The 15,044-nt window shown below is 48.1% G+C and overlaps 1 protein-coding gene across 2 annotated transcripts in view; it reads left to right on the top strand.

Annotated features, from left to right (window-relative positions):
- Window positions 1-15,044, top strand: part of LOC142576663 (uncharacterized) — a 172,052-nt gene that overhangs the window by 135,949 nt on the left and 21,059 nt on the right. For both annotated transcript variants that reach the window (XM_075686893.1, XM_075686899.1), the window contains exons 2-3: window positions 11,395-11,563; window positions 14,103-14,290. In XM_075686893.1, the coding sequence (XP_075543008.1) occupies window positions 11,395-11,563; window positions 14,103-14,290 (357 nt within the window). The remainder of the gene's footprint in view (window positions 1-11,394; window positions 11,564-14,102; window positions 14,291-15,044) is intronic.

Below are 15,044 nucleotides of genomic sequence, written 5' to 3'. Positions count from 1 at the left end.
AGTGTCTTTGTTGACATCTGTATGCGTAGGTCGCATATCAAGCAACTGCTGCCGCTGCGAATGTAGAACATGCCTCTAGAACTCGGTGGAGGGGAAATAAATCAAATCCCGACGGCATCGAACATTGTTTTAGCAAATTAATGCTTCCGATGTTTCGTATGATTCCACTTTGGCTTTCTAGGCACTCTTAGTCCGCTTAAGATATGGTCTGCTGCTCGACGCTTGTGGCGCACACTGTATAAGTTGGCATCTTTCAGAAGACAACAAACCACTTCGATACCAAAAGCATACAGTACATTCTAAGCATGCTAAAAAGGCACGAACATCCTCGAAAGCCCTTCTCGTCGTCTTGAAACAAAACGTCAACGAGCAGTGTCAATTTCGAAAACGTAGTACTCCCTCTTGTAAACTATATATACCTAAACTGCCTAGCATGCATGCTCGAGCAACCCCGGTTGTAAAGCGTCGCTGCTATCACTGCTGTACAGTTGTCTGATTAGGTTTTTCGTCAGATTCGAAATGAGGCGAGACATCATTTCTCCAATGATGTCTGCTTTGCAAATGGGCATGGACATTGCGTATGAGCATACGCGCTTGCGCAACAATGCCTCAGTCTACCCAGCTTATCCATTGCTGCCGCCGCCGATGATCATCCTAACGGTGCCCGCGTCTCTTTTACGAGACATCGCGCAACCACCACAACGTTGCCAGCTTTGAAGCGCCCCGTCGCAAAATCTCGTTCGGAAACGCAAACGCATCGCTCACAGGCCCGTTTGCAGGCCGTAGCCTTTGGGTTCACTCGTCTGTGGCAATCCGCTATTTGAGAGAGAGAGAGAGAGAGAGAGAGAGAGAGAGAGAGAGAGAGAGAGAGAGAGAGAGAGAGGTTGGTGTATAGGGGACTTAGCTAGATTTCATTTGGGGCTAGCCGCACATACACACCCGCACACACATGCACACACAGACGGTCTCATCATGCAGACCGAAACGCCCCGTCGCAATATCTCTCTGCTCTCGCTGCTTTGCATTCGCGGCCGGTTGTCGTGCGAGCCCTTTACATAAATGCGCATCTCGCGAATGTCGCTTCGGCGCGCCGCGAGCTAAAGGGGTTGCGAAAGGGGCGCGTCGGGAAGACGCCCTCCGCCCTTTTCGCGTGTGTCGTCCCATCGAGACGGCGTGTCCAGCGATGCGCGATGCTGGCGGCCGCCCCGACCGATCCACGCGCGGTTGTTGCTCCCGGTGTCCGGCCTTGGGTCCTCGGCCCTCGGTGTCCTTTTCTTTGTTTCCTTTTTTATTTTGCCGGCTGCCGCCGCAGACGTGGTCTGCATGGCCACCGAAACGACTTCTCTAATGCTTCCCCGGCCGTCGCGTGGAAAACCGTTTCGTCTGGGGAAGAACGGTGAACCCTTTTTTACGAGCGCGACTGCACTTACGTCGTACTCTCCCACCCCAACTTGGCAGCAGCGGATTACCAAGGATTGCAGAGCTGCTCAGCGGCCTCATGCGCGCCGCCGAAATTGAAAAGTTAGACATTCGGGCGCAACAAGCGCAGTCTCTCCCTCGCTGCCTTCTGCATTTGCTTTCGTTCTTTATGGGGTCCCTGGGGACGCGTTTCAACAGAGCGCGTCCCCTTTAACGACCCTATTTCAATAACCATCCTTGGACGGGGCTATGCAGTGATGTGACACGGACTTGAACAGCGAAACGGTTGGCATTTCGCATCCACGGCGATCAAATGCATTCGAGGGGCTATAGCTGGTGCCGTCTCGCAACTTCTGCCGTAACGATTGAGCTCGCGCTGTATACACTGATTTAACAAGACGACATGGTAAATTATCCTCGCTTTATTGCTCTATGTGCGCGCATGTTTTATCAGGGTCACCTTCTAGCGAATGCAATTTGTGCTGATGCGTTCCAGCTCTTACCGAGGCTTCGGCACTGAGCGAATGCTCCTGCGCGCACACGATTCAACAGCGTACGACTAAACACGAATGCGCAGAGCCTGCGCAAGAAGTATTCACAATGCGCACGGTGTGCAGAGACAAATGTTTGAGTCAGGCGAGTGGCGAACTATCTCTCTTCGCATTACGGTAATATCGCTTTGTCATTCTGTCCGGGCATTATAGCTGATACGTATACATGAAGTGAACGCAAGAAACTGCGAAACACTGTGCATCCCAGAGCTCATTGCGAATTCGACTCTTGATGCTAGTATGATGTTATAACCTACGTACCTTATGTGTTTATGGAAACCGAAAATCTTCATGTGGCTCGTGTCTCTCAGAGAGCAGGAGTGTGCAGGAATATGTACGTTTTTTTTTTTTTGACGACGCAGCTGTAGGCTCCTGCTCGTCCACTCCAATGTCCAATGCCGTCCCACATATTCAGTATGCTTCACGTAACTTAGTACAATCATTTCCAAAAGTGGCCATTCTTAGACGGGTAAGACCGACTGCATATTGATCACTGCCGCCTTTTATAAACCTGAACTGCTATTATCACGCTTACTTAGCTAATGGGTCATATCAGCTACGGAGAACGATATATAATAATTAAAAAAAAGTTTTTCAACATGTTAAGAAATACTTCGTCCACTAATTCTTACGTTTTTTTCTATGAGTGTATTGTTTTCCTATTTCAAAAGGAAATCCATGGAAGGTTAAACAAAAAATATATCTGCAGACCCAACGCACACGTTGGAATAAATGTGAAGCGATGCTTTCGTGCAGCGATTAATTAAATGCTGGGAGATAGTTGATCTTCTGCACCGCGTTTTGCAGCATTGCGGTTGCGTGCCTGTCAGGCAAGACGCGGTGACCTCCACCACGCGACCCACGTGGCCCAAGCTAGCCACACGACGGCGGATTACGCAGCCTGCAGGATCAGCACTATTTACTCGACGAGAAACCGACCGAGCTGACCCATCGAACCGGGGAAAGAACGCAAAAAAAAAAAGAAAAGAAGATTGCGGCAAGGAGTTTTAAGGGCAGCATAGATATATAAGCCGCTTCGTTATAGTATGAGTACGATGCCCTTTGTGTGTGAGCTGTTTGGCAAGACAATAGCAACAGCGCAGCTAGAAGCAGCAAGCAACATCCACGTTCAGCGAAGTGCGCGAGAATTCACCAAGAAAGCTTCGCTTTAAAATGATGTCACATCGTGCTTGCGGTCCTGTATCGGAGCGCTTTCCATTACGTCTTTTACGAACGGTACCTTACTGCCCATTCACTATCTCACCATACCACTTACCTACCGAAACTAACTAAATAAGCAACGCACTCACTCGGTCACTCATTTTGTTTCGCCTCTTGGGGCACCTGTCTAGATTGTCTATCTCCGCTGCGAAGTTCCACGTAATAAATAAATAAATAAATAAATAAATAAATAAATAAATAAATAAATAACCAAAGGATAAGAACTATAATGAAAAAAAATTCACAGCTAGAGCAGAAACAAAAGCAGGTCACAAGTAACACGACTGCAGACGGAAGCTGTATCGGCTACAGCCAAGACTCGTAGAGCGCAACAGCCCACCATGGTCGCTCTCGCGTTTTTTTTTTATTCTTTTGTTTTTCGTAAAAAAAAAAATCCCTAACGCTGCTGTCAGCGCCGTTGTTTCTCTCCAGCAGTTTGCACTCATCTTCCACGGTAATCACTGTGACCCGAAAAACTACTGGCGCCGCGCTCGCTCGCCTCGCCTGCCGACGCGGCGTTCCGCTTCCGTGACATTTTTGCCCCGGTTTTAAAGTCCCGCGCGCCTCTGCAGCCAGCTCGTCGCTTCTTTTTCTCTCCTCGTCCAGCCAGCGCCCCTCCCGCTCTCTCCTTCGCCGCCCCCGCCCTGCTCGTTCACAGCAAGAGCAGGCGGCGGGGGTCTTGAGCCAGAGCAGGGCTCGATGAGAACGGGCCCCTTGTCGCCGCGAGGAATTCTCGATTCCCAAGGCTTGGCTTCGAACCAAGCACATCCCCTCCTCCCCTCCGTCCACCCCCAACACACGCCACACTACCGCGCGCGAGGGAACTGAGGCGGCGCGTCTCGGAATTTTCGCGTATTTATTTTTCTGCTCCATATCTCCTCTCTCTTCATGCACCTCCCCCCCCCCCCCTGCCACCTTCCTTTTATTCTTGTCATTCATTTGCGCCTGTTTTCATGAAACAATGCTCGACTCTCGTCCAGAAACCGCTCTGCCATTTCTTGCCGCTCCCCTTGCTGTCTGCACTTCGCCGAATGAAATATGGTGTAAATGTGCCTTTACAAAGGCCACTTCACATTCGCCTCCTGAAACACACCTTGCAGGTTCTTCTCGACCGCTGTGAGTCCTTGTTGTTGTCGCTGTCTTTGTGTTTATTTATTTATTTATTTATTTATTTATTTATTTATTTATTTATTTATACCTTGTAACGACTTTTATTTCGCATTGAACAACACGAACGGTACTTACCGTTCGTGTTGTACAACCAACTGTTTTAGTCGTCTAGATGGATCCGTCAACTATTAGATCTGGTCGTCCCTTGTTAAACCAGTCAACGATGTTTGTCTATCTACTTGATTGTTGTGGTTTGTGGGTGTCTTGGCATCGCGCTATCAACAATAATAATGGACAATTGAAAATAGAAGAAAAGAAAAAAAAACACGCCGGCAATGTTGCTTCTTCGTAGTACAAGAATGCCCAAGGAGAAGTATCCTTTCCGGAAAAATGAATTTATTTATTTATTTATTTATTTACTTTCATGTTCTTCTTCTTCTTCTTCTGCTGCTTCAGTTTGTCACTAAAAAATAACAAACCACTTAAAGCTGGTATTGGTTTTGAGGCTGCTTCAGTAAACGCGACATCCAAAGGGAAAACCATCTAATAAGGCATTCATCCAATGGGACGCGCTTGATTCCGTTTTTAACCCATTGTTTCTTCCAGTAATTTTTCTGAAGAAAAACAAACTGAAATGAATCCAAAACAATGGGTGACGAATCCATTTGCCTGGATAGTTAAGCACCATCTGGTTGTCGGCCTATAAGGAAAGGCAGCAACACAACATCGAGGACGGTCTTAAATGTGACCTAAAGCTGACTGAAACAGTTCATAATACTGTGCAGTAAATTTTTAAAAAACTTGCACTATATTGACAGAGCCGAGAACAATATTATCGGCTCAACGAGAAATTCCTATTTTTAATAGGCACCGAAATTTGCCTTACACTACACAACGCGATGTTCAGCGGCCCAACTTAGCTACTGGCGTCGCAGCCACGCGCGTTAGTCGCGTGGTAGCCCACAGATGGACAAAAATATCGAAATACTTTCCGAAGACAACAAAAGAAAGCTCGAAATTCATGGTGTTCTTAAGCAGGTCACAATCAATAATGAATATGTCTCCACAGTGTAATCTCGTTTTTGTGATGTGCTTTTGCTATCCGTTGGTTTTTCTCTTTCCGATATAACAATTTTCTTTTTACTAATGAAATTCCAGCTTTATTTCACCCTGCCTTTCAAGTTGAGTTGAAATCATGTTTTGTATTAAGTGAATTGTCCTAGAACTCGAAGTACTGGAAGGTGTCCAGGTGGTTTTGCTACATCCTTTTGCATAAACATGTGGAAACAAACCGAACACGTATAAAAATGTTTTTCAATCAGTATGCATAATTTTGGCATCCTTAAGTTCACAATGTTTCCTTTTGTTTTATTTTTAAAAGGCGTCTGTTATATTTTGCTTACGTTTGCGCTTTTCTCACAGCGTTCTGCGGCGCAAAGAAGACGTAGCGGAAGCAAGGACAGGAGAGGCGGGGAGGTTAACCTGACGAGCTACCATCATTAGCCATCATTAGCTACCATCATTAGCCAATGCGGTCGGCCAGTGGAAAAGAGCTCTTTCAAAAGCTTTGTGAATACGGCTCCAGAGGGCGTGGCCGTCATTTATTGACGTAAATGCTGTTGCACGAACGCGAATTTCCGAGCGTTATGAGCACTGATTGTGTCTTGGTATACTATGCCACTTGTTTGATTGAAACAACATTGAAACAACTGATCAGTTGCTCGCAAAAGCTTCAGCTCGCCTTTAAAGACTAGTGGAATGACCAGAGCCCCCTATAAGCGACACCTCAACAATAAATAACGGAGCATGTAATCATGCGTTAGCATATAAATAGCAATTCTGCAGACGTGAACCCTAATGACAATCGCCTCAGTAAAGAAACGAAGAATTCTCCTTTACAGCGACGTGAATTCGCGGCAGCGATCGCTTGCCACCGTCTCCAGCATCTGACTTCATAAACACGAGCTCTCAATCGTTGCTAAATTAGGCACGCTGAGGGTGCACTGCGCGCACACAAATAGGCTGGGAGAGCTTTAAAAATCAACGTTCGTATTAAAAAGAAGTCACGCACGAACTCCTCTGTGAGTTATCCAAGTATGCGCAAGCATTGTGCCACTTGTTCATCTCCACGCAGCCCGGTGTCGTTATCAATGTTATGAAACTCGATGCGACCAGTTATATAAACGACAGCGCTGAGGCAACGCAAACTGTTGCAGATGGCGGCGCAAGGTGAATCGATGACGCAAGCAAACTACCGCAGGTGGCGGCGCCAGGTGCGCTGATGACATTCCGATCCTAATAAGCCGTTATCGCTCTTTAGCGCCTTATCCATCCGCGTCGAACCATTATGAAGCGTGATCAATCGTATTCCGGTGGCGGTTGTGTATGGCGCGGCCGCGCGGGCCCTATATTGAAAGCGATGCGCGAAGGGGGCAGATAGTGCAGCGAGCGCTGATAGCTTTGTGAGTGCTGTGTTCTCGCCGCTTAGTTCGCGCTGAAGCGAGAGGCGTCACGAAGGCGAATTGGCTCGCTGCTGCGGGCCTTGAAAGCGATCGTCTTAAGGACGAACGGACGGACGGACAGTGTTTCTGGTTGGGTAAGCAATTGTTTGTAAGGGAAAATTTTAACGAATCCTGACGCTAGATAAATCATTAGCGAAGGCAGTATGTCTATGGCAAAGAGTTTTGTGAGTTAGGCCCCAGTTATGGGCGCTTTAAAGCCAAGATTTCCAGAAAGGAATGGGAAATTGATAGAATGATATGAGCAAACAAAGCAGTGAGAACAGCGACACCATTACAAGGGGGCGCGGCTGTCAAAAGAAGTTGGCTGTTTTGCATCCGAAAAATAGAATTTAAAAAATGCAGATTTCACGCACTGTAGGGATCTATTTCATAGTATCCGAAGCATTTTGCAGGTAGTTGGCTGTCCAGCATAATTTGGGGACTGGGATACTGCAATGTGTTACCAGGTCGACCGATGTGTTTGTGTAAGGCGAGCAATTGTGTGAATCAGGCGAGCGTGTAGGCGACGGCAGCAGTAATGCGACGACGACGGCGCTGTCATTGCGGTGACGGCATGACGACTGTGAAGAAACGTTGCAACCTGTTCGGCTAGAACTTGGGTTGATCCCTAAAGCTGGACAATATGGGCGAAACGGGCGCGCTCAGGCTTTCATAAGCAACTTGTTGCTGTGTGACGTGACCTAAGGGAAGGGCACTGGTAAGGTTGACAAAATTTTCTTACATTTAGGTGCACGCGAAAGGAGCTCAGGTGTTTGAAATCAATCCGGAGACCACAGCTACGGTTTCCCTCATAACGCGCCGTGCCGTTTCGATATTTTAAACTGAACAATTTGACTCGCATTAGTCGCGCTTCCAATCCTTGCGCCGGTGGCGCGTGCGCACATCTTTCTTCATCCATACATAGAATGGGAAGCGGTTGATTCCGCTTTTTACCCGTGCCCATATTTTTTTTACAGGAAGCTTTCTGAAGAAAAAAAAAAACTGAATCGAATTGAGTTCAGGCTGTAGCCTGAGCTGGGGTTTGTGCTACAAATGCCACTGTGCAGTGACAGTGACCGGCTGTGATTGTGTGTATGTGCCCCATTTCTCTCTCTCTCTCTCTCTCTCTCTCTCTCTCTCTCTCTACTTTCTGATCTCCTTACCTCCCCCTCCACTGTTTCCCAGTATAGGGTAGCAAACTAGATTTTCCCTTCTGGCTGACCTCCCGGCTTTTGCCTTTTCTTCTATCTATCTATCTATCTGTCTGTCTGTCTGTCTGTCTGTCTGTCTGTCTGTCTGTCTGTCTGTCTGTCTGTCTGTCTGTCTGTCTGTCTGTCTGTCTGTCTGTCTGTCTATCTATCTATCTATCTGTCTGTCTGTCTGTCTGTCTGTCTGTCTGTCTGTCTGTCTGTCTGTCTGTCTGTCTGTCTGTCTGTCTGTCTGTCTATCTATCTATCTATCTATCTATCTATCTATCTATCTATCTATCTATCTATCTATCTATCTATCTATCTATCTATCTATCTATCTATCTATCTATCTATCTATCTATCTATCTATCTATCTATCTAATCTTCTTACGCCGACTCAATTGCTCAAGTTCTCTACCTGCTTGGGCCATTAGGTATGTGCTCCTGGTCGTTTATTTTATTTGCCCACGAGGTCTATTTACTTCGTTTTCTTCTTTGTTTTGCGCCAGAATAAAAGAAACAGCGCTCTGTATTTTCGCAAGTACGGCGTGGAAAGGGATTAACGAGGCAGCCCCTCTACATTCAGCCACGCAGAAGTTCGCCGTCATCAAAAACGAGTTGATTTCTGATCGACAAAACCGCGGTATGTTTGCTTGTGCAGCGGCTGGCTCTTCCTTGCCGATTTCTTCGTCACGCGCGCCTCTTCAGAAGGGCTGTACACTCTCAACTGGAGAAATGGCAGGCGGCCGCTGTGCGGGCGCCAAAACTCACTCACCTGTTTCTCAGAACACGCTTTTTCTTTTTTCTTGTTTTTGTCCGCTACAAGGTAAACAGCCGATCTCTACTTGTCTGCATAGCTCGATCACTTTAAACTCTCTCTCTCTCTCTCTCTTTATTTGACAGCCAGCCTAAACGGAATGATTAACACGTTAGGGTCAATTACGAATTTACCAGGAAACAAGCTCCTGGCCCCATAGCAACTCCCCCCTTTGGATCCCCCCCCCCTTTTTTTTTGCGCAGAGCAAGCGCCCAGAGAAATTTTCCAAGCTCAGAAGCCGCGAAAAAGTTTAACACTCTGGCAGACTGTTTGCAGAAGTGTCGAAGGCCTGCGTCCGAGAAAATTGGGCTGTGCGTGTGTGCCACACACACACACACACACACACACACACACACACACACACACACACACACACACACACACACACACACACACACACACACACACACACACACACACACACACACACACACACACACACACACACACACACACACGCACGCACGCACGCACGCACGCACGCACGCACACACACACACACACACACACACACACACGTACGGAGTAGTTAGATCAAGAGCCGGACGACCGCAGCTAAATGTTCGCCATCGTCTAGCTTCATTCGTTCCTGCTTCCTCTGGCTGACTGCCGCCACTGCTGCTCTGCTTGTTGGTTGGCCGTCTGCGCCAAAGAGAGGCGCGGCCATTTTTGTTGCCTCTTATAAGCCGCTTGACGGATCGGTTCGAGCCTAGCTCGAAGACAAGCGTTTGCGTAGAAGCAGCACCAATTCGGGAAGCACCCTGCAGGCTTGGTCGCTCTCCGGAGGTGGTGGGAGGGTGAGCAGGGCCTCTCTTTCATCTGCCTCACATTTTTGACGCTGCTCTCGCTGCCCTTTCCGCGTCGCCGCCGCCGCTCCTGTGGTTTCCTTTTTTTGTTATTTTCTTGCCTGCTTTCCACGCGCGGCGAAGAGAACGTGAACCGAGACGTGGTTCCAAAAACGTGCGGCGACTTCCGAGTCAAGAAAGGTCGTTCGCAGCTCCCGAGCGTCGTTCTTCGCTTCCTGAATCTGGAGGCGCCCGAAAGCGTGCTAATCCTACGTCGCCTCGCTCTTCCCGGTCACGAGGCAGCAAAGAAGGCGAAAGTGCGGAAGCCTTAGCCATTTCGCCTCGTTCCCACAAGGGAAGAAATGCAGCGGTCTAGCTGCTGAAGCTCCGAACAAATGTGGCGGAATAGCTATAAAATGTTTATGGGCATACATGCGGGCTGTGGGCGGCACTTTTCCATTGAGAGCCGGAGTGTAGGGACCATGTTCGATGCGTTTCTGTTGAGTGAACGTGCATATATAGAAGTGAACTGAGTTATTGAAGCACGAAGCTAATACGCAAGAGAGACTGCAGCAGAGTGAAAGTGGCGAACCCAAAGCGTCTGTCGTATAAAGGGCGAAAAAAGTCCTCCTTACGGCGGCTTGTGCAAACGTGTGAAAGTGCTCGAAGAGTGCTCTCGCGGCGTCCTTCGCATCTGCTTCGATGGCGCCCAAAGTCCGGTGCGAGTCCTCGCAAGATCATTTTTCGTGCACGTCTGAGCGCTCGAGCTCCTGCGCCCGTTGGAAAACCCCCTCAGTTATCAGTGAGCGCATCTCCCGTGCTCATTTTACTATAGCTCTTTTCGTTCCGCGGGATGTAAACACTTTTTTTTTATTGCTTCGCACTCAACATTTAGAAATAGCACATGCTGCATGGTGAGAGAAGAGAAGCGCGGCGTTGCGCTGGAAGGAAGACGGAGAAACGCCGAGGAGAGGAGAATGGGGGGAAAGACGGGGAGCTTAGCCAGTGTATAGACCGAATGGCTTCCTTATTGCTGGATGACCAGTCGGTAAGCGGCAAAAGGGAATTAAAGGGTTGAGAAGTGTGGTTAGGGTTGCGACCCTCTTTGTACTCAGAAGAAAGAAAAAACAAGCAGTTGGCATTAGCATACGCTTTCATCGTTTTGCTTTCAAAAGCGTGCTGAGAAGCGTAACAGAGCTTACACCCACTTGACTTGATCGTTCAAGTTCTGTCGGAAGACCTAAAGCATAATTGGCAGGAGTGGTACCTCAATATGGTTCCGCAGCAAATCGCGTTGATATATATTATACGCGGTGGAATAGAAACTCTACTGCGTTAGTGCGCGAAAAAAAGAAAAGAACAGCTTGCACACGCGCGGAAATGAGAGAAAAAGAAACGTAATGTTGTATGCTTTTCCGCGACGCCGTTAGCGCGCAGTTGCATGCTTTTTATTTCCTTTTCAATTTCACCAGGACAGTGCATACAGGCTAAAGCATCTACCTCTTTGAAGCACTGATGTACTCTGCTAGACACTTCAGTGTTGTACTGAAGGAAGCCCACCTGTGTGGCAGTACTATAGTACTTCACGTCTGCTGCACAGCCGAGGTCGCGTTCGATCCCTTGCCGAAGCGCCAGCCGACAAGCGCAGGAGAAGAGGTTACGAGACGCTCAATGCGCTTCCCGTTTCCCTTCTTCAGTTCTTGCCGGTGAACCCTTTCGAGCCCCGCGGAGCATGACGCTTTTGACTCATTCAGATCTGCACGCACGGTTCTCAACATCTCATTCCATCTCTCGGCGCAGTGCTAAAGCCGGCGCAGGCCAAGTGGCTGCGATCCACATCGCGGGTGGATGCGTACCGGCGGTTACAACTGCGCTGCAAGCTCAACGGGAACCCAGTCCCCTGGGTGCAGTGGTACTTCATGGGCAAGCCTGTCACGCCCAACTCCAGGGTGCACATCGTCACCAAATGGTGAGCCACGTGACGCATCGCAGCCGTTTGGTTCGAGGGAAACAGACGTGCACTACACGTTACTCGCAGCTTAAGTTGGCATGACCTTGTCGAAGAACGTGTTCGCAGCTTCTGGAATGCTGGCAGTGTCTGTTATCGTTAAGAGTGGTTATCTGAGCTGCAGGAACCATTCCCTGCTTTCGACTGCATCCCTGATAAGCAAGATGTGTCCCGGTGTTCACTTCCGCAACACCCCCCCCCCCCCCCATTTCTATATATACCATACTGTTACTTGTATCAACTGACGTGCTTCGCTAAAGCGTTATAAGAATTACTAAAAGCGAATGCACTACTTCTGAATTCAGCCCCGAAATAACTCGTGCGTGCTACGTAAAATAAATTAAGTTATAGATCGCGAAAGTCACCTAATAGCGCAACTTTTGGAATAGTATTAACTTGAAAGCATGAGCATAAGATGAGGAAATGGGAGATTCGTCAAAATGCCCAGCACGTGCTTATCGGCCAATGACGTTCTGGGGCCGAATTCACAAAGCTTCTTGTTCGTAATAAGTGCTCTTTGCCATTGGCCTACCGCGTTCGCTAATAGTACGTCCAGCATCAGGATTGGCTGGAATTTGGTCTTAAGAATACTTCTTGCGCAAGAGCTGTTTGTAAGTACGAAAAAGGGATAAAAGGGAGAAAAAAGAGGGAAGCTAGTGTTGGCACTCGCGTGGAAACGTAAACACGCAACCCAAGCGTCACCTGCTGCCGGATTTTTGCGTGACTTAAAGAGAGGAGGCAACTTGTAGGGCGGTCGCTTATGCAAAACACATAACAGCAGCAATACGTAAATCATGGTGGCTCTTACAACCTGTCGTTCTTGGGCTTGCCTTTCATACATACACGCCTTGAACAAATTTGCGATTGCGCTATCAACACCAGGACTGATTGCTTTGCAGAATGCACGGATTAACAGAGGTGAAAAACCGCCCAATGCCCTTGCTTTCTTATGCAGATTGCAAAATTCTCGGTTTTATCGCTTTCAATTATAGGTAGCCTTTAATATCAGGACCCGTACTCGCAAAAAAAAAAAAAGCTCTTACGCTAGAATTGTTCGTATAAGAGCAAATTGCGTAGGCTAATCCAGATGCTGGACATTTCCTTAGCGAAGGCGGCCAGACAATGGCAAAGAGCACCTACGAACGAACAGACGTAAGAATTATGCCCAGGTGTCCTTTTTTTAATAGATTTCTTTTTTTTTTATCATATGTAAAAGATAGCGCTAGCTATCCCGCCTTTTCGTGTAGATTTCTGGAAGACGCGAGAATTAACTGCATGAGAAATTGCAATGCCAAGCTAGCTACATAAAAAGATATTCACTGATGAATTTTCTCATTATTCACTTTACAGCACATGTTGAAATCAGAAACTTAAGCCATGCAGCAGTGAATTCATGTCTGCTTAGCGGTAATCTATATATAAGACCCTTTTCAAGATATCCGTTCCCGAAGTCTGCCATAAAATACGTTGGCGTTGCAGTTAATATCGTTCTGAACAGCTAGATGGTGCTTTCGGGAAACTGACGACTGGGCCGTCGTCGTATTTCGTGGCACATTTTGAAGAACGACATCTGAAAAGTGGCGCTAGTTTTAGGATTTATGCTTAAGCGGACATTCACCAACTGCTCGGTCTCAATTTCTCAACTACAATATGTATCCTAAAGGTGAATAATTGAAGCTTATTAGTGAATCTTGTTAATTAGCTAAATGCACATCGCGATTTCTCACGCAAGTAATACCCACCTATTCAGGTAATACAAGCCGAATTGTGCTGCATGGTCCATGAAATTTAAACAAAGAAAACTGTTTTAAGTATACTTATTTTTTTTAAAAAAAAGAAAGTACAGCGGTGAGCTTTGCCGCCAAGCATTTTGGTATACTGCGGTCGTGTTCTCGAAATTGTGGCTAAGTGGAACCTTACCGCTCCCTCATCAATCTTTTTCCGTGCTTTTCCACTTACAAAATGGCAAAAAAATAAGAAAAAGTTATGTAAACCTGATCGGCCCTATATCACAATCATGCACCACCGTGCCCCTCCTGTCTTCTGCTGCCGAAATCTTAAAGGACTCGTCGCGATCCAAAGACCCAGGCAGATAAGAAGGACTCTGCTGCTCCATTCAGAGTTCCAGCCGTGGTAAGCAGTACCGGCTACACATCTTTGGAACAAGGGCGATTGTACGCGGAGTGACCTTTAAACCAGCGACGTACGCGGAAGCGCTCTCAGTCGGCAGCACCTGGCGTGTCTGCGGGAGTAACTAATTGTTGTCTCGTACTGGAGCTCCTTTACGAGAGTTCCGGCGGTTCACTCTGACTACGCAGAGGGAACGCGAGCACTCCATCGGAGCCCCCGCGCGAGGAGACACCCCCCTCCCCTTGAAGAATGGATTTAAATGTGACACGGGCACTTCGCAGAGCGAGTCGCCACCACTCCCTTCGCACTGTGCCGGCTGTTGCAATTCAAGCCTCTTCCGCATTCCGATCTGCCACTGTGTCGCACGCAGGCGCCAGTCTCGGCTGGAGATCAAGAGCGCCCGGCGGCAGGACTCGGGCCTGTACGAGTGCCGGGCGTGGAACGTGCTGCGCAAGGAGCCGTCCACGGTCACCGTGAGCGTGTCGGTGCGGGACCGCTACCCGCCGCCACCGCCCACGCCGGAGCCCACACGGGCCACAGCGTCCACTACGACCAACGGTAGGCAGCACCACTCTCTCTCTCTCCGCATGCGCCCCGCACCCGCATTCGCGTGACAGCTGTAGCATATCGGACACTAGGTTCTGGTGAGCTGAACGGAGCAGAGTTTCCGCTACTACTGCGCACGCGCACTGCAGCCACCGAGACAGATCGGGCCTACCCTTTATCACCATCTTCATCAGCTTACTTCATGTCCACCGCAGGTACGAGGGCCTCTCTTATCGATACCCAATAACCCCTTTCTTTAGGGCCCCTTAAGACCCTTGAGTGTCTTTTTAAAGGCCATCTCAGGGCTTAAGAGGCACTTGTCCCATTCAGGGACACTAAAGGTACGTGGTTGTTAAGCCATGCTATATTAGTAAATTATGCTTCTGCAGTAGTAAAATGGCAAGCCATATTGCAAGAGCAGGCCTAGTAAGCCTGAAAAGACGCAAAAACGAAAGGTGGATGGCGACGCCGCAGTTCAGTTCCCATGCCAAATTGTCGCGATGTCATGTATTTCGAGAGCGTCGGCTAGGGTTTAGTTAGCTGTTTACCGGCTAAGAACGGCTGCGTTGCATTCTAAGGGTACCAATGACCCAACCAAACAAGTTTTGATAACTTTTTTTGCTGCATCGAAATGACCCAAATACGATAAGATAGCTTGAATTTATGACGTCAGAGTGACTTATCGGCACGAAGGTTTAGGCGCCTAATTCAATGGAGGTAAATTCAGCCTTCGTTTTATCCAGTAGTAACCTACCTTTCTTTTTTT

This window comes from Dermacentor variabilis, chromosome 1, assembly GCF_050947875.1.
Source record: "Dermacentor variabilis isolate Ectoservices chromosome 1, ASM5094787v1, whole genome shotgun sequence".
NCBI lineage: Eukaryota > Metazoa > Arthropoda > Arachnida > Ixodida > Ixodidae > Dermacentor > Dermacentor variabilis.
The sequence above is the reverse complement of the archived record's forward strand: the minus strand, read 5'-3'. Positions and strand labels throughout refer to the sequence as shown.